This window comes from Gorilla gorilla, chromosome 3, assembly GCF_029281585.2.
Source record: "Gorilla gorilla gorilla isolate KB3781 chromosome 3, NHGRI_mGorGor1-v2.1_pri, whole genome shotgun sequence".
Lineage (NCBI taxonomy): Eukaryota > Metazoa > Chordata > Mammalia > Primates > Hominidae > Gorilla > Gorilla gorilla.
In genome coordinates, this window is record NC_073227.2 from 179,961,486 (window position 1) to 179,982,244 (window position 20,759).

At 40.2% G+C, this 20,759-nt stretch overlaps 1 protein-coding gene across 2 annotated transcripts in view; it reads right to left on the bottom strand.

The window, feature by feature from the left end:
* The window catches only part of SPMIP2 (sperm microtubule inner protein 2), a 144,342-nt gene that overhangs the window by 52,384 nt on the left and 71,199 nt on the right, over positions 1 to 20,759 (bottom strand). For both annotated transcript variants that reach the window (XM_031010219.3, XM_031010220.3), the window contains exon 3: positions 16,204 to 16,262. In XM_031010219.3, coding sequence (XP_030866079.1) covers positions 16,204 to 16,262 — 59 coding nt within the window. The remainder of the gene's footprint in view (positions 1 to 16,203; positions 16,263 to 20,759) is intronic.

The window sequence follows — 20,759 nt, forward strand, 5'->3', positions numbered from 1 at the left end:
CTTGGCCTCCCAAAGTGCTGGGATTACAGGTGTGAGCCAACGCACCTGGCCACATTTTCTTCCTTATCCAAATTTTTCAAAAACCATGGCATGTTTTGGTTTATTCCACTTCACCTCCCGTTCATACCTCCCACCCATCCCTCTTTGCCTTCCCCTCCCTCTTCCCCTAAATTGTTCTAGTTGTTCTCTTCTCACCAAGTCTCTGTCTTGGTGAGACAGACTGACTGTCTACTGAAGAAAGTAGACATCTTATTTCTTATTTGACGTCTTATTTCACGGTGAACCTCAGCCCCCCAGGGTCTCCTCTGCTTCTGCTGTATCTTCTTTCATGGCTCTTCTTTTTACAATCAGAATTTCCTACAATTCTGCCCTCATTCCTGTGGTCTTTTCCCTTCTCATCCACTCACACATTTTCAAATACAACCTAAAAATGATGGCAGAAAAAGCTCTTCAGCACAGTATTTCCATCCAGCTTCATACATCTACCTCTACTTGTCACTGGTGATCCCACAGAAACCTGGAATCCACCTGAACTCATCATCTTCCCCATTAAGGGAGCTGCTTCTTCCATGCTGTGTCTGAGTTGATCTGCTTCTACTTATTCACTCAAACTAGAAAATTTGGAGTCATCACTGCCTCCGTGACTACTTTCATCCCTTCTGGTAAGTCCTGATAATTTTTCTCCTTAATAATTCTGGAATCTGTTCCTCCTCTCCACTTTGACTCCACTCCTCTAGGCCACTATCATTCTCCTGGGCTACCTGACAGATTCATACCTGGTCATGCCCTGCTCACATCTATCTTCCATCCAAAATGTAAACCGGCCCTTGTCGCTTTGGGTACTATGTAAAGGGATGGGGGGACAAAATTTAAATTGCTTCCTGGCTTTCCTCCTCCTCTAAAGGTTAGAACTCAAGAATTAACTTGCCCCTGACTATGTCACTGTCTTCATCGGTCTCTGTGCTGTTCATGATTACACTTTGGGATCTGGCAGCACGCTATGACACTCATTTGCATCAGTCCACAATATTTCTCACTTCTGAACATTTGTTACTGAGGTCCGCTCTTCTTGAACCACTCCCCCACATCACTGCCCTTCTTTTCCCACCTAACTTCACTTTTCAGTTTCCTCCACAGACAGCCTCTGTGCCTTCCCTCCTCATCCGTGTTCGGGGTGACATGCATAATACCCTGGCGTGGCTGCATCACTGCTCTGGCCATGTGTTTCAGAATTACCTATGTGTCCACTCTCCCCCTACACGAGGAGCAGTTTGATGGAAAGGACCATGCTGCAAAATTATTGATTTACTGGCTGAATAAATGAATGGTCTGATTGAAAACTTTAACCCAAAGTAGTCAGAAAAGGGCATTTCCTTTTCATTGAACATGGAAGAGACCATTTGGAATACAGTGAGTTCCAAGAAAAAGACAAATACTGAACAATTAGTCTCTTTCTATTAATAATTTTAAAACACCCTTGCAAGGATTCTTGATGGTTTATAGTCATCAAATATCACATAGAGCCGCATGGCTGTCCCTCATCGCTGGGCGGATGAACAGTTGGGAAACCACACCAGCCACAGACATAATGATGACACCAATGAGAAGCTATATGCCGCAGATAAGACCTTCCCCACAACTGAAAGCTGAAATTTTACCAAATTCAAAATCTTTGAACTAGTTTGACCCCTACCAGGAAGATGGACATAAGACTCATAACTTGTCTGTTATTTTTTTTTTCTGTAGTCTTCTGTTCAGTACATGAACTTTGCCTGGACCTAAAATCTTAGCTCATCTGTTTACTTGTAATTTGCAGTCCATGCTTTGATTTCATCACCACAAATCATTTTGTTAGGTCCAGGAGCTGTTCCCTCGGTAAACCTGGTCTCCTGAAACATGCTGTAAGAGATACAGTTCTCTCCAAAATGCTAAGAAATTATAGATGACAGACCAGTGAATTGATAGTGCCTCTTTCTCACACACTTTAGATGTGTGTGAGATATTTGAGATGTATCTTTCATAATTTATGTGAAGAATTTACTGTAAAAGGTCATATTCTGAAATGAACTGATTTTTCCCCCAACTTGGCATCAAGCAATAGATTAGTAAGTTCTCTTCTTAAAAATCACAGTACAGTCTCTTGAGCTAGCTTTTCTTTCAAAAACAGTAGCTTTTCAAAGACCAATGACATCTTGTCTGTTTGCTCTCAGTGCTGCATTCTGAGATGAAGAATATTCATTTGATAAAGTTTGGCTCTGTGTCCCCACCCAAATCGAATTCCAAATTGTAATCCCCACATTTCAGGGGAGGGACCTGGTGGGAGGTGATTGGATCATGGGGGCGGTTTCCCTTCCCCATACTATTCTTGTGATAGTGAGTTTTCATGAGATCTGATGGTTTAAAAGTTTGGCACTTCCCCCCTGCCCCTTCTGCCACCATGTAAGGTACGCCTTGCTTCTCTTTCGCCTTCTGCCACAATTGTAAGTTTCCTGAGGCCTCCCCAGCCATGCAGAACTGTGCACCAATTAAACCTCTTTCTTTATAAATTACCCCATCTCAGGTCATTCTTTATAGCCATGTGAAAATGAACTAACACATCATTCATTTACCAAAGACTGACTGATGTGCATCTTGCATTTCTCCCTTGTGGCACCTACTATGATTGCAATTAAATGATCAATCATGTATTAGGCTGTTTCTGTCCCATCTCCCCAATAGAAGGTAAAGAAAGCAGGAACTGTGTCTGTCTTGTTCACTTCTGAATCCCAGGCCTAACACAGTGCCTGGTACATAGTTGGCACTTGGTTATTTATTGAATGAATATATCAGCACCAACTATCTTTGTGGCTACAGGGGTAACAACTACAGGAGCTCTGTACTGTCCTGACTATGGCAGCAGCTTCCTGAGAACCCTACTCCCCCACTGCTCAGCTGAAGGAGAGGTGAGGGAGGGAGGAATAGGCTTGGGAAAGGAAGTGGGAAGACAGTTTTTACTGAACAGACCTAAGGGGCCAAAGTAAGAATGGGCACTAATTATCTCAAAAAAATCGCAGAACTTTGCTACTTAATGCTTATGGAAATCCCTCCAACGTGCCAGGCACTGACAGTCTTAAAAACAGAAAACTATCCAGATTTATGGATGTTTTGAGGAAAACAACTCCAAGAAAAAAAAAAGCATGCATTTATGTACCAATATGGTTTAAAATAGTGGCTGACATTAAGTCTGTGCTAGTTTAACAACTGGTTTTGGCAGTATTTCTTATGAAATAACACAGGCAATTTTCTACACACCACCCAACTAACGCAAAATACAGGCACACCTTACACCTTTCTGAATAAACAAAAAGCCCTGTTTATTCAGGCCAGTGAATATTTCTTTGGCACGGAAAGTCCTAGCTTTATATTGCAATTTCTTTTTCAATTTAGGAGCCCTAACTACTAACATTCCTGTTGACTATTGCCATTTCTCCCATAGCAAGTTGATAGTGCCACTGAAATAATGAAGCAAATGTATCTATTAAAATTCATATTGTTAGCTAAAGATGATCAGTATAAAGATTCAGTAAAGAAATTTTATACTATATTGATGAGTTAATCCTTCAAAAGTAGAACAAAAAGTCCGAGAGATGGAAAAGACGAAAGAAATAAGAAAATAAGAGATTAAAATGTGTAATATCTAACAAAATATCCAGAAAGAGATCAAACAAGGAAATCAATTTTTTCATCATTATTTAAGAAAAAATAATTTTCATTTTTACCAAATAGAACACTTTTACATGTACATAATAGAGTGCTTTTTCTCCATTTTAATGAAATAATTTAGATACATGTAGATAATACATGTAAATAACACTAAAATGCTTATTAAAATGTTAATCCCCTTCTCTCCCTGCTCCAATGTTCTCTTCCCCCAGAGCAACCACTTTTAGTCCATATGGTTCTAGTACTGTATTTAACCCAATACTTATACTCGATAAAGCTCCTTCTGGAGCCCCCACTTTGCTTGTTCCTGTCTGAATTGAAAGTTCCCTAGGCTCCTGCATAGCCAAATTCCTAGTCCTTTAACACTGTCTTAGGAATTCCCTTTGCCCGTCACCCTTGTTGGGTACCTTGGTTCCTGGACTGGACTCCTTTTTCTTTGTTTTACCTGCTTGTCCTGCTAGATTACATTCTTCAGCTGCCTCTTGGGGGGAAAAAAAGCTTGGAGGTACATTTTTTGAGTACATAAATGCCTGAAAATTTCTTTTTTTCTACCTTCCTACTTGCTCATTGGTTGGGTATAAAATTCTAGGTTAAAAGTCATCTTCTATCAACTGTGGAAGTCATTGCCCCAGTGTCTTGTAGAGTCCAGCATTGTGTCAAGAAGTGTGATACCATATTGATTCCTGATCCTCTGTAAACATCCTAATTTTCTTCTTGAAGGCTTTAGAGTTAGTTGTCTTTTCATTCTGATATTATGAAGTTTCACAATGACATGCCTGTATGTGGTTTGGTTTGTTTTTTTTTTTTTCAATTCACATTTGATGAGACTTTTTTTAAGACAGCAGTCTTGCTCTGTCACCCAGGCTGGAGGGCAGTGGGATGTTTGACTCATGGCAGCTTCGATCTCCCAAACTGAAGTGATCCTCCCACCTCAAGTAGCTGAGACTACAGTTATGCGCCACCATGCCCAGCTAATTTTTGTATTTTTTGTAGAGATGGATCTCACCGTGTTTCCCAGGCTGGTGTTGAACTCCTGGGCTCAAGTAATTCAACTGCCATGGCTTCCCAAAGTTCTAGAATTACAGGCAAGAGCCACCGTGCCCCACCATTAATGGAAACTTTCCTTCTGGAAATTTATTATTCTCTTCTGATAAATTTTCTTGTATTATTTCCTTCTGTTTTCTCTGACCTTTTTCTGAATCCTTTGTTAGATATTACACATTTTAACTGATCTCTTATTTTTTCTCTTCTTTTCCATCTCAGACTTTTTGTTCTACTTTTGAAGGATTAACTCACCTATATAGTATACAATTTCTAGACCATACTGAATCTTTATCCTGATCATTTTTAGCTAATATGAATTTTAATATATTTGCTTCATTATTTCAGTGTACTGTACTTGTTTAATACATAGTATGTATTAATAGACTGGCCTGCTTTGTTCAGGATAGTTTCAGTTTATCCTGCTGTCCTGGTGACTCATTGATTAGCTTTCTCTTTCACTTTCAAAAGTGTCCTGTCTTGGGTGATAAATTATATGGTCATACTATTTATTAAGTCCTTCATACGTACCAAATGCTGTTCTAAGTCTGTATATTTAACAACACTATCTATACAACAATCCAGTGGAGTAGATTCTGTTATTTTACAGATTAGAAAACTGAGGCATAGTTTAAATAACTTGTCCAAGGTGTCATAGCTAAGAGATGGTGAAGCTGGGACTTGAATTCAGGAAGTCTGTCTTCAAAGCCATTGTACTTAATTAGCATATAGATACTGCTTCATGACTGATTAGAATTCCCTATTTGCGGGATATTAAGTGATTTCTGACTTTTTATTCCTGCTTACATATTGTTAGGCTTCCTTCCAGCAAAACTTTGTACATCTCCTTTATTACTTACTTGGGAAGGATAAATTCCTAGTGAACCCAATTTTCTTGATTCTCAATTCAGTGCTCTTTCAACTCAGCCATGCTGCATCTCTGTTGAATGTGGCTGCTAACTAATGAAGTCTAAGATTATGAACAGACAGACCACAAGAAAGCGGATCAGTTATATATGATCTTGCTTCTATTACAAAGCAAAAAAAAAAAAAAAAAGAAAGCAGACTAGGAGAGGCAATATTGAAAAGAGCTGTGTTTCTGTGACTTTCAAGCAAATGAAAAACTGGGGAAGGTTGTAGTTAATTCTGGTCCTTTAAAACCCATGTTTCTCTGGTCATGGCTGACAACCACTTTGGCTGTCCTTACCTTGGGATTTGCAGCCTCTTGACCCCCAACCCCATCTACCAACAATGACAGTCCACAGGAACCTGCAGTGTTCTGTAAGTGTTCCTTAAGACAAATCCATAAATCAGCAAGTAAGTGGCAAATTTATCAGGCACCCCCAGTTTGTGAAGAGGCATCTTTATTGTGACATTAGATCAGAGGCATGTCATCATTTCTTTCTAGAACGGTGTTTGACTGTAATTCCACTGATTTAATAGTCTCAAGTCTTTCATTTGCACATATTGAAAAATTCACCCATGGAGGCAGCTAGAGGTTTCCTTAAAATGTTCCTTCTATGCCTGGCTTAAATTTCCTCTAAGGAAGTCCTCATCACTTGAACTCATTCAGCTTCTCAAGCCTAAACCACAGCCATTTGAGCTGTTAGGCATACAATATAGACCAGGACTTGTCTTTTATACACAATTCAGCAAATTGTATCAAGTGCCCATTTATGCCAAGCACCATGTTCAATGCAAGGGAAAGGGAAAGCAAAAGCAAAACACTGCCTGCTGCACAATTTTGGGGGGAAGACCAATTGGCAATGGAGTTGAGTCGGTCTTCAAAACGGAGACTGAGGCTGGGAGTGGTGGCTCACACCTGTAATCCCAGCACTTTGGGAGACCGAGGCAGGTGGATCACCTGAGGTCAGGAGCTCAAGACCAGCCTGGCCAACATGATGAAATTCCGTCTCTACTAAAAACACAAAAATTAGCCAGGCGTGGTGACGGGTGTCTGTAATCCCAGCTACTCAGGAGGCTGAGGCAGAATTGCTTGAACCTTGGAGGCGGAGGTTTCAGTGAGCCAAGATTGCACCATTGCACTCCAGCCTGGGCAACAGAGAGAGACTTCATCTCAAAAACAAGCAGGCAAAATGGAGGCTGAAGGGAGGGTCTGTGGGAATATTAAAGGGTTCACAAAGGAGAAAACACGTTCAAGCTTATGTTTTGGGGGCTTCCAGCGAGCTAGAGATGTTTCCTACTGTGAGCAGCCACAGCACACTGCTTCCCATTCTACCGTATCCTGTCAGGTTAAACTGCCAGTTTTATATCTTATTTTTATTTTCCCTGTTATAAGCTTCTTGATGGTAGGTGCCAGACTTTTATTTGTCTTTGTTTCCTAAATGCTTTGCTGTAGTGCCTACCACCTAGTACGTGAGTACTAAATGTAGTCACACATCCCTTAACGGGACATGTCCTGAGAAACATGCCGGTAGTCAATTTGATCACTGTGTGCACGTCATAGAGTGTACTTACACAAACCTGGATGGCATAGCTCACGACCCACCTAGGCTATTTGGTATAACCTATTGCTCCTAAGCTACACACTTGTACAGCATGTTACTGTACTGAATATTGTGGACAATTGTAACACAATGGTAAGTATTTGTGTATCTAGACATACCCAAACATAGACAAGGTAAACAATATAGTATTGTAACCTTATGGGACCACCTTTCTATATGCAGCTCCTCATTAAGCAGTACACAGATTGATCGAATGAAGAATGAATGTTAAATTCCCCCATTTTATGACTAAGTCAAAGAAATAGATGCAGGAGAGTGCTTTGTGAGAAAATTTAAGTTATTCCAAGTAGAACAAAGAGGACACACACACGCACACACAAATGCATACAGAAAAGAATAGGAAAGTTTTGAGGAGCTAAACCTGCAGAGAATGTCAGATTAGTGGGAAATGGTGTCTGAGGAGCCAAGTTCCCATGTGTGAGTTCCTATTGCTGTGAAATGCTTTCCCTAACTAGGTGACTAGCTGAAATATGTCAGGGATGGATGAAAGTTCAGATTGCTCAGTGATTTCAGAACCTTGAGTAGTTTTCCACACATTCTCACTACAGATGTGAGGTGAAGAAAAAGGGGAAAAGGCTTAGGCTAGACTTTCCAAAATCACTTTGTCTAAATTCCTCTTTCTGGCTTGTAAAATGACAGGGAAATCCAGAATCTATTTACTTTGTACAGCACACAAACACATTATTTGTATTTTTGGGGTAATTTGGGATTGCTGGTTGGTATTTTAACTTTAAGGATTTGTATTTAGGTATTTCATGTTTGCTGATCCACTGTCTCTGAGGTAAGGAAAATTAACACACTGTGAAAGGAAGTAAAATTTACCAATGAATCAGTACTCCTTGCTTGTTATTTGAAAAGAACATGACTTGAAAAAAATTCTATGAAATCATGAGTAGAAAGATGATATGGTTTGGCTGTGTCCCCACCCAAATCTCATTTTGAATTGTACTCCTGTAATTCCCACATGTTGTGGGAAGGACCAGTGGGAGATTATTTGAATCATGGGGGTGGTTTCCCCCATATTGTCCTTGTGGTAGTCAAGTCTCACAAGATATGGTTTTATTGGGGGTTTCCACTTCTGCATCTTCCTCATTTTCTCTTGCCACCACCATATAAGGAGACTTCCCCAGCCATGTGGAACTAAGTCCAATTAAACCTCTTTCTCTTCCCAGTCTCAAGTATGTCTTTATCAGCAGCATGAAAATGGACTAATACAGTCAATTGGTACCAGGAGTGGGGTGTTACTGAAAAGATACCCAAAAATGTGGAAGCAACTTTGAAACTGGGTAACAGGCAGAGGTTGGAAAAGTTTGGAGGCCTCAGAAGAAGACAGGAAAATGTGAGAAAGTTTGGAACTTCCTAGAGACTTGTCGAATGGCTTTGACCAGAAACCTGATAGCAACATGGACAATAAGGTCCAGGCTGAGGTGGTCTCAGATGGATATGAGGAACTTGTTGGGAACTGGAGCAAAGATGACTCTTGTTAGGTTTTAGCAAAGAGACTGGTGGCATTTTGCCCCTGCCCTAGAGATTTGTGGATCTTTGAACTTGAGAGAGATGATTTAGCGTATCTGGTGGAAGAAATTTCTAAGCATCTTGGGTGAAATTTAGCAGCATCTTGGGTGCTGCTAAAGGTATTCAGTTTTATAAGGGAAACTGAGCATCAAAGTTCAGAAAATTTGCAGCCTGACAATATGATAGAAAAGAAAAACCCATCTTCTGACAAGAAATTCAAGCTGGCAGCAGAAATTTGCATAAGTAATGAGGAACAGAATGTTAATCCCCAAAACAGGGAAAATGTCTCCAGGGCATATCAGAGGTCTTCATGACAGCCCCTCCCATCACAGGCCCAGAGACTTAGGAGAAAATGGTTTAATGGGCTGGGCCCAGGGTCCCCGTGCCGTGTGCAGCCTAGGGACTTGATGCTCTGTGTCCCAGCTGTTCCAGCCATGGCTGAAAGGGGCCAACATAGAGCTTGGGCCATGGCTTCAGAAGGTGCAAGTCCCAAGCCTTGGCAGCTTCCACATGGTGTTGAGCCTGCGAGTACACATAAGTCAAGAATTAGGGTTTGAGAACCTCTGCCTGGGTTTCAGAAGATACATGGAAACTCCCAGGCAGAAGTTTTCTGCAGGGGTGGGGTGCTCATGGAGAAACTCTATTAGAGCAGTGTGAAAGGGAAATGTGGGGCCAGAGCCCCCACAGAGTCCCTACTGGGGCACTGCCTAGTGGAGCTGTGAGGAGAGGGCAACTGTCCTCCAGACCCCAGAATGGTAAATCCACTGACAGCTTGCACCATTTGCCTGGAAAAGCCACAGACACTCAATGCCAGCCTGGAAAGCAGCTGGGAGGGAGACTGTACCCTGCAAAGCCACAGGGGTGGAGCTACCCAAGACCATGGGAACCTACCTCTCACATCAGCATGACCTGGATGTAAGACCTGGAGTCAAAGGAGATCAAATTTGGAGCTTTATAATTTGACCGCTCCGCTGGATTTTGGACTTGCATGGGCCCTGTAACCTCTTCGTTTTGGCCTATTTCTCCCATTTGAACAGCTGTATTTACCCATTACCTGTACTCACATTGTATTGAGGAAGTAACTAGCTTGCTTTTGATTTTACAGGCTCATAGGCAGAAGGGACTTGCCTTGTCGCAGAGGAAACTTTGGACTATGGACTTTTGGGTTAATGAAGAAATGAGTTAAGACTTTGGGGGACTGTTAGGAAGGCATGATTAGTTTTGAAATGTGAAGACATGAGATTTGGAGGGGCCAGGGGCAGAATGATATGGTTTGGCTCTGTGTCCCCACCCAAATCTCATCTTGAATTGTACTCCCATAATTCCCATGTGTTGTGGGTGGGGCCTGGTGGGAGATCATTTGAATCATGGGGGCAGTTTCCCCTATACTGTTCTCATGGTAGTGAATAAGTCTCACAAGATCTGATGGTTTTATCAGGGGTTTCCACTTTTTCATCTTCCTCATTTTCTCTTGCTGGTACCAGGTAAGAAGTGCCTTCTCCTCCCACCATGATTCTGAGGCCTCCCCAGCCATGTGGAACTGTAAGTCCAATTAAACATCTTTTTCTTCCCAGCCTCAAGTATGTCTTTATCAGCAGTGTGAAAACGGACTAATACAAAGGAACTACAAGAACACTGTCCCTTTCCAAACTTGTTTGCCTTTAAATCAATGTAGCTTTAGAGAAACCCACTGACTTTGAGATCAATCTCATGCCCAGCTGTTCAATAACACAATAATTACAACTACCAAAATAAGAAGTTGTATTCCAAAGAGCTAAAGAAGTCCTATCCCTGGAAATAGTTTTTCTTGAGTTCAATGACTCAGAAACATCTAGAACAAAAGATTATCACAGAAAGTTAGCTCTCATTAGAAAATAAAAACAGGCATTTCTGAAGTTAGCCTTCATATTATTTATTAAAGGCCTAGAAGATAGGGTGGGCTCTTCAGTAATGGTGAGTAGCTCCTGCAGAATCCATTCACCTCTTAGAGAAAAAACAAAAGCCCTGCCAATTCGTTGTTTGCTAATACATTCTCTTATGACCTCTCTTAATTGGACTGTAAACCATTCTTCTATTTCCTATCTATGCTTTTTATTCTGCTTGTTGAAATTAGAAATACTGTAGGTATATATAAGGAAACACCCAATTGCAAACAGAAGAGATCATATGAAAACAAATCATCAGGTCACATATCTAGAGAAACTTGAGATACTTAAAACAAGAGTACATTTCCTTTAATTTATAAATTTTTAAAAAATCAACATAGATTAAAGATTTAAAATACACACACACACACAACAAAAACGAGTTAACCTACACCCAATAACTGCACTGTCTCTCCATCAGTGAACCTTGTGCTGAAATCATCTGTTACATCTATCTGCCTTGAAAATTCTGTGAGCAACCTAAGAGTAAGGACTCTGTGTATAAATTTTTAAATTCTGAGCGCTTAGCACATAGCAAGTCATCAATTTGCTAACCTACATCTTTATCAGTCTTTAAGATACAATTAATTGTATAACACACCATTAATTTTGTTTTGTTTTGTTTTTTTGAGACAGAGTCTCACTCTGTCACCCAGGCTGGAGTGCAGTTCCATGATCTCAGCTCACTGCAACCTCCACCTCCTGGGTTCAAGTGATTCTTCTGCCTCAGCCTCCTGAGTACCTGGGATCGCAGGCATGCACAAAGACGCCTGGCTAATTTTTGTGTTTTTATTAGAGATGGGATTTCACTACTTTGGCCAGGCTAGTCTCAAACTCCTGACCTCAGGTGATCTGCCTGCCTTGGCCTCCCAAAATGCTGGGATTACAGGTGTGAGCCACTATGCCCGGCCTGAGCCACTGCATGTGGCCATTAATTTAATAGTTTTACACGGGAGGCCAAAAAAAGGCACTGCATTTGAACATGGCATTTATAAACAACTATATAAAATGCATCCTGATTTCAAGAATATTAAAATGTAAAAAATATGCCTTCGAACGGAAGAAGTCCGGTAATTGTGCTCTAACTGAATTTCTCATGTCATAAACAGAGTGGCCTCTTGCCTGCATTATGTCAGTAGACAAACATTTCTCAGCACTAGTGACACTGACTCAAAGCATCCTACTTTTCCTATACTGCTTTTTCTGAGGCCACTGATCACCTCTAAACATTTGTCTGCTGTGTTTTCCTTGATTTCTTTGTTTCCTTGCATTAAACTCTTCCTCTCAAAATTCTTCACCGGCTGCTATAGCCTTCTATAGGAATTGACTTCTAAGGCTCCTTTTCTTCTTCAGTGGCTCCCACTTATCTTGCCCTCAATGTGGGCATCCCACAAGGCTCAGTCCCTTTCATTTCTCAGTTGCCACTAGCAGTTCTCAGCCCTGGCGATACATCACAATCATTTGTAGAGCTCTTTTAAAATGTCCAAGCCCTAGCTGGGTGTGGTGACTCACGCCTGTAATCCCAGCACTTTGGGAGGCCGCGTGGGTGGATCACGAGGTCAGGAGTTTGAGACCAGCCTGGCCAATATGGTGAAACCCTGTCTCTACTGAAAATGCAAAAATTAGCTGGGCATGATGGTGCATGCCTGTAGTCCCAGCTACTTGGGAGGTTGAGGCAGGAGAATGGCTTGAATCTGGGAGGCAGAGGCTGCAGTGAGCGGAGATCGCGCCATTGCACTCCAGCCTGGGCAACAGAGCAAAACTCTGTCTCAAAAAAGATAAATAAATAAAATATCCAAGTCCAGATCCAAACCCCGATCAGTAGGATATGAGCTCTGTGACCCTGGTCATGTGACAATCTCTGACATTCGATCTCTTCACCTAAAATTAAGATATTGTTAAATCTGCTTCATCAGATTGCTGTATACACATGCTTTACTTCCCCATCATTATAACAAATATGGTCTCTTCTTTTCTCCATTTACTTAAAGCCCACCTTTCTTTAAAAGCTCAACTGAACCTTTCCCCTGGCCCCAGCTCTCCATAATTACATTTGTTTTGGCTTGTTTGCAAAGCCCACTGAAATCTCAAGATGGGCCTGTAAAAATGAAATCGTCTCCTGGCTGATGTTTCTTTTTTATTTATTATTTTTTTTCTTGAGATGGAGTCTCGCTCTATTGCCCAGGCTGGAGTACAGTGGTGTGATCTCGGCTCACTGCAACCTCCACCTCCCGGGTTCAAGCGATTCTCCTGCCTCAGCCTCCCCAGTAGCTGAGATTACAGGTGTGAGCCACCAAGCCTGGCCCTGGCTGATCTTTCTATAGCTGTTCTTGTCACCTTCCAATCCCTTCTCCATATAACATTCCAACATTCCAGAATGATCTTAACAAAACAGGTTAAGATCAGATTGCTTTCTATTTTAAATCTTCTAATGAATTTTCTTTGTTCTTATATTTATTAAAATCCAAATTCTCTAACCCAGGTCACAAGTTTCTACAAAATCTGATCCTCATCTCACTACTCTCCCCATTGCTTTCTATACAGTCTGGCAGCATAGGTTGTAATTTGATGTACTCTTTCCCACCTCAGGGCCTGGCTCATGCTTTTCTCTCTGCCAGGAATGATCTTGTACTCACCTACCTTGTTTCTTTTTTTGAGACACAGTTTCTCTGTCGCCCAGGCTGGAGTACAGTGACACCATCTCAGCTCAGTGCAACCTCCATCTCCTGGGTTCAAGTGATTCTCTTGCCTCAGCCTCCCAGGTAGCTGGGATTACAGGCACCCACTACTACACCTGGCTAGTTTTTGTATTATTAGTACAGACAGGGTTTCACCATGTTGCCAGGCTGGTCTTGAACTCTTGACCTCAAGTGATCACCCATCTTGGCCTCCCAAAATTCTGGGATTACAGGCGTGAGCCACCGTGCCCATCCTCACCTATCTTGTCAACATCAGCTTAATAATCACTTCTCTCAGTAAACACTTATCTGACCCTCAGTCCAGATGGGTGCCCTGGGAAAACCTTCTCTTTACATCCTATAAATATTCTTTTATAATGAACTATTTTATCAGAAACCGGATGGATTCGGGTCAGATATTAACTTTTTCTCAATATACCTCTATATTGTTTGATTTGTTGCCATAAGCATGAATTAAATTTGTAATTTAAAACATTTGCTTTTGAGAAACAGTATGGTCTGTTGGTTATTTATTTTTTATTTTTGGAGAAGGGGCTCTGTTGCTGAGGCTGGAGTATACTGGCATGATCAAGGCTCACTGCAGCCTCGACCTCCCGGGTTCAAGTGTTCCTCCCACCTCACCTCAGCCCCCTCAGTAGCTGGGATCACATGTGCGCACCACCACTCCTGACTAATTTTTAAAATTTTTCTTGTAGAGATGGGGATTCTATGTTGCCCAGGCTGGCCTTGAACTCCTGGGCTTAAGCCATTCTCCCACCTCAGGCTCCTGAATAGCGGAGACAGGCACAGCCACCATGTCCAGTTAGTTTTTTATTATTTGTAGAGATGGGGTTTCATCATGTTGCAAAGGCTAGACTCAAACTCCTGGCCTCAATTGATCCTCCTGCCTTGCTGGGCCTCCCAAAGTGCTGGGATTACAGGCATGAGCCACTGTGTCCAGCCAATACATTATTTTTTAAAAGCCATGTTGTTGCTTCAATGTCTGCTTCCTCCCCTGGAATACAAGTTCCAAGAAGGGCATATACTGAGGCTGGCTGGTTCACCATGATGGCCACAGAATCTAACAGTGCTTTGAACCCAGGAGATGCTGAACATATTGAGTGAATGCTATTGACTGAAAAGAACAGAACATGAAAACTGGTTGGGAGACTCAGCACTAACCTTTGCCCAGGAAAAAGATGGCTCTCAGGCCACCTTAGAGAATGCAAAGGGGTGGGGTACACCTGAAACTGAGTCAGGGCCCTATTCAAAAGTACCCTGCTAACAAGGGCTTTGAAACAGGGTAGGTGCTTATAGTCTCAAAAAGGAAAGAGTATTCAGGTTATTGGTGTCTGACTAGTTAAATAGGACCCAAGCCAGGAGTTATAGATGAGTCCAGGAGGTTGTCAATACATTTAATTAAAAAAAAATTCTAGCTATAATTTTCTAAGTATTATCTTCATTATTAATTTGGCTCTCAGTGTTTGCAAAGTAATTTTATTATTTTTCTTCACATATACACCCAGTTTCCTAGTTGAATCTGCAATCTCCTAAATACAAGGTCTCTTTCATAACTATTCTACATCCTCATGACTCAGTTCAACCCACAGCATATTCCCTAGAAATGAATATAGCCAACATTCTTTCATTCAAAGAACATGCCCAGGGCTCCAGTGTTTCTCAGATACCCTCCAACAAGTTTTTAATGTTTAAATAAATGCAGCACATTTTCATGCTTTTACCACCAATGCTTGTTGAAGTTTTATTGATTTTCAGTGGTCTTTAATGTTTTTCTTTGCTTGGAAATATTTGATAAGGTAATTGCAGTGGATGCCTGCAATGCTATCTAAACAAATGAAGTAGAATATTTTAATGAGAATATGTGTTATTCATGCTTTAAAGTATATCTGTTTCTTTGTGGCTTTAAATATGGTACATGTTTAATAAGTTATAGGAATTGCCCACTGAGGTATCTTTTTGTTCTGAAATGATAGGTTTTTGACATGGGGTTTGAAGTCTTTTCTCTATTTGATGCAGTTTATGTTGGTATAGTATAGCCACCTCAGGGCTAATAAAATCCAGTGATTTTGCATATGCTAATAGCTAAATCCTTCAACAATTAAAAGTGAAGTAAAATAAGCCCCAGAAATCCTCACCTTCAAAAACCTATGATAACAAAGACAGTATTCAATCTGGAGTCTTGTAAGAGCAATGCTGATTGATCTTTTCCCTCTTAGGAATCTGAATCATATGTTATACCTAGATGACAAGTCAGCTTTTGCTTGTTTCCTGTAATTTAACATGCTGTGAGCTACCCATGTTTCATTTGGGTCAGAAGCTGCCATAAGATAATTTGAATCGAAGCCATTATGTGACTTTAGTAAGATTATGTTTATTAACCAAGATTACCCATTATGATGGTTTCCAGGCCAACAGCATGAAATGAGTTTTTTAATCTGAAAAAAATTAATATTGTTTCTTCCACAGAGATAATTATTTATAAAGTTAAAGCTAATCTACTAATCCAGTGGCCATTCTTAATAGCTCCAGGCTTGCTTCTCCTTTTCTTTACTATAGTCTAACAGTTTCTCATTCTAACTATGTTGCGTTATTCCTTTTCTCCCCTTAATTAAAATTTAGCAGATAGTGAAGATTTACTGTGTTTACCAGAAATAAAAATTCGTAAATTTATCAAAAACCTACATGAAATAAAAAGAAAGTGTTAATACACTTAAAAGTTTACAAAAATGAATCCTGTTACCAATTTAGGAAAGAAACACAGTAATTAATAAAAATATATTCATATTTGCTTACCATGGGTTTTGATATCTGTGGGTTATTGAATCAAGAGAAGCTTGACTTAGTTCTTCATACTGTAAAAGGAAGAAAATTAATGTACCATAATTCCAAAGTAAAGAGGTGGCAGGTCTAAGTATCCATATTTCTAGTCAAAAAAGGAAGTCAGGTTGGGAAATGAAATAGAAAATGCTAAATTCAGTTAAAAGAAGATCAGAGAAGAAGACAGGCTTTTGATTCCTGAACAGAGAGGAAAAAAGTACAAGAAGTAAAATAAACAAGACCCTATGCGCTTTACTTTCCCTCTTTGAAAGGAGGGGTGCTGGGTAGGAAGAAGAGTGTGATGCGTCGTCACTAAGTTGCTTTCCAGCTTTATGATTCTATGTCTAAATAAGCGAGCATTCTAAACTACTGTCATTAGACTCAAACAGGTTACCTCTTTTCACTTTACTTTCTCCTTACAGAATCAAAAAAATGTGGTCGCAATAACGTAGGAAAGAGCTGGATTATAGACAGACTGTGGTAAAGTGTAGATTTGAAAACTCCTTTCAGAAGGGATAATTCAGAGTATTGATAACGTATTTGGTGGCTTTGAGTGGTTCTTAGATTAAAAAGTAATTCCCACCCACCCCCTCCCATGTGCATGGAAATGATCTGTTATTACTGAATGAATGACTGCTATATACTGACTCCTCTTCTCCAGGAACTGTCAGATGGATGGCACATCTTGTAAATAAGCATGGGGAATAAAGGTGTCACATTTATATTGAAAAGCGTATTGGTCTATAACCATTTCTCAAATTTCTATACTAGGATTGAGAAGCCATGACATAAATTATCAAAAAGTATTTCACTTCATTTGTGGATGCACTTTTTACTTACATTAGTATGGGATGCGCTATTCATAACATCTCAAAAAGTGGCAAAATCCTATTATAAAAATTTCAACATTAAAGGAATGATGTTACTTAGTACTTTTTAAATTCTCTTCTCTCCTCTTCCTTTTCCCTCAAGCTTCAATTCAGAATGACTTTCCTTATTGACTACCACAGAGTTCTTTGTGCTTGAGAAGGCAAATTCATTTATTTGTGTCATCTTCTCAGGGATAAAGACCTGAAACCTTAATCTCTTCAATGTTCACACGTAAATTGAACAAAGGAAGGCACAAAATAAACAAGGTCACTATTCCATAGAAACTTTGAACATAATCTGCATATAATAGAAAGATCATGGGACAGCTTTTTTTCTCAATTGATTCTGACATGATCCCCTGAAAATTGACCTTATCCATTGAATTTTATTATCAGCTTCTGGACAAATTTTGCAGGACTTGGATGATCTTTAGTTTTATGCTATTCTTATCTTTAATAATCCAAAATTTCATCTTCTTAATTGGGGAAGACCTTTCTCAGAAACATAATAACACATCTTTTTTCCATTCCTCCTATAGATATCAGTCCCTATAAACAATTTGTTATCTAAAATAAGCTGGTCCTTCTCTATCTTAATTTATTAATGAAATGCATCATGATTTATTTGGACATCTATGTTTACTGTAGTGTTAAACCTAATAAAATTCAGACTCAGATAAATCATTTTTTTTTTACTGGCCAATCATTCCTAAGAGTAAAGATTGATTTCAAAACCAATTCAATATCTTCGTTGAAATGGGTAACAATTATATTTTCTATCTTAAATCAGTGAGAACCTTTTACACTTATTTTAAATGTTTTCAACAAAAATAATTTCAACTCCGATTTGGATATTTCCTACAGATCAATCTTCAAATAAGTCTGTTTATTAACAAAAGGGAAATACCTGCTAACTACATTCACATATCGTTAGTTACACAATTTCTAAAATGAGTAAAAACTGTTAAATTTGAGTTAAATTAATTGCAGACATTTGGGGCACATTCTAGTTAAAAATTAAAATCATTGCTTAAGACTTTCACTTTTAATCTCTAAACTCTAGTCCAGTCCTGACACATTTAGGAAGTCTTTTGGAGACTGTTCCTGAGGAATCCTCTTGCTTTCTTGCAATAATCCAAGATGGTTTTCTTAGTATATCCAATTTTTACTTTTCTTACTTCTAGAAAGAACAATTTTCCATCTCTATAACTATGAGTCTTTCTCACCCATAGAACGAATACAATGGCAATGTAATTTGAGAATGCATAGACACTAAGGGTTTTCTTCTATAGCCTCCTCCTTGGTAACATAGGGCTCTTAGTATCAAACATTTGAGTGGAAAATTCCCTACGGCTATCTTTTCTTATGCTAATGTATTTTTTCCTTCACTTGCCTCAATTTGCAAAATATTACTGTTAACCCCTTAGGTGTCTTTCTTCCCACAGCCTGTGAGAAGCATTTCCATTGTTGCAGCAGGGTCACCAAATTGCATAATGTTGCCTATTCTAGATTGGAACTATTACAGGGAGAAAGGGGACATAAAGGCCTTTGCATGAATGGAGCATTTGAAGTATTCATTTTACATTCAGAGCATGAGTAGAAACAAAACAATTCTTTCTGAAAAATGTCGGTGTTTAAGGCATGGATTCAGTGATGCATTTCTCTTGTTAAAGGAAAAAAAAAGTTCAGTGCAGAGACCCATACGTACTTCATTTTATGCCACGTTATAGATGGGTTTGAGTACCAACATTAATGATATCCTGGTCTCTTTTAACTATAGTTTTTAAATAATCTGAATTAATTCATCAACTTTCAGCAAATAGTCTAAACATTGGGTTCTGTGAGTTTGTTCACTGTGGCCCTAGTATCTCTGCTTTCTGGGGAGTATCTAAATAATGAGCAACATAGTCTCTCATGTTTCTAGTGTGCTTGTAACACTATAATTTAAAAATCCATGCAGGCAGGAAAATATAGTATAGAGAGACATTAATACTAGATCCCATTTGTTGAGCATGCTAAGTGCTTTACACATGTCTCTATCCATTTAATAATACGCTAAGGTATTACTGTTATCCTGTAGTAGGTAGTTTTGTTTTTTTTGTTTGTTTGTTTGTTTGTTTTTGAGACAGGGTCTCGCTCTGTCACCCAGGCTAGAGTGCAGTGGCACAATCTCAGCTCACTGCAACCTCTGCCTCCTAAGTTCAAGCAATTCTCCCACCTCAGCCTTCTCAGTAGCTGGGACCACAGGTGCACACCACCATGCCCAGCTAGTAGAGAGAGGGTCTTGCCATGTTGCCCAGGCTGGTCTCAAATTCCTGAGCTCAAGCTATTCATCTGCCTCAGCCTCCCAAAGTGCTGGGCTTACAGGTGTGAATTACTGTGCCCAGCCAGTAGGCAGAATTCTAAGAGAGCGACCAAGATTCTCACCCCCTGGTATACACGCGTTCTCAGATATTCAACTGAATACAAATCTGGGTGCTACTGTGAAGGGATTTTGCAGATGTAATTAAAGTCCCAAATCAGCTGACTTCAAGAAAGGGAGATTATTCTCAGTGGGCCTAAGCTAATCAGGAGAGCTCTTAAAAAGATCTAGGCTCTCCTTGGCAAAGGGGATTTGAAGCATGAGAGGGATTTCACAGGAGGGAGATTCTCCACAGCTGGCTTTAAAGATGTAGAGGGGTCAGCCGAGTACAGTGGCTCACGCCTGTAATCCCAGCACTCTGGGAGGCGGGCAGATCACGAGGTCAGGAGATCGAGACCATCCTGGCTGACATGGTGAAACCCCAGCTCTACTAAAAATACAAAAAAATTAGCCGGGCATGGTGGCAGGTGCCTGTAGTCCCAGCTACTCGAGAGGCTGGGGCAGGAGAATGGCCTGAACCCGGGAGGTGGAGCTTGCAGTGAGCTGAGATTGAGCCACTGCACTCCAGCCTGGGCAACAGAGTGAGACTATCTCAAAAAAAAAAACCCCCAAAAAAACAAAAAAACATGTGGAGGGATCATGGAGTGAGGTGCCTGGGTGGCCTCTAAGTGTTGAGAATGGCCCCTCGCTGACAACCAGCAAAGAAACAGAAGTACAAGTTCAGCTCTACAACCATGAGGAACTGAAATCTTCCACAACCATATGAACTTGGAAGACAGCCCCAGCCTCAGATGACTTCACAGCCGTAGTTAACACCTTCATCTTTGGGAGATCAGAGTGGAGAGCCCAATCATGCCATCCCTGGATTTCTGACCTATAGAACTGTGAGCCAATAAATGAGTATTGATTTAAGCTGCTAAATTTGTGGTAATTTGTTACGCAATAGAAAACCAATATATACCCATTGCATAGATCAGAAAACTGAGGCATTATAAAAAATGGCATTTGGACTAGCATGCAAGGGGAGAAAAGGAATATAAAAAATTCTTCAACTGGCTATTTTAGCTTAAAAGCCACATTCCATTTTCATTACAGTCATGTATTAGTCCGTTTTCACACTGCTGTGAAAATACTACCTAAGACTGGGTAATTTGTAAAGGAAAGAGGTTTAATTGACTCACAGTTCCACATGACTGGGGAGGCCTCAGGAAACTTACAATCATGGCAGAAAAGGAAGCAGGCTTGTCTTACATGGTGGCAGGTGAGAGAGAACGAAGAAGGAAGCCCCTTACAAACCATCA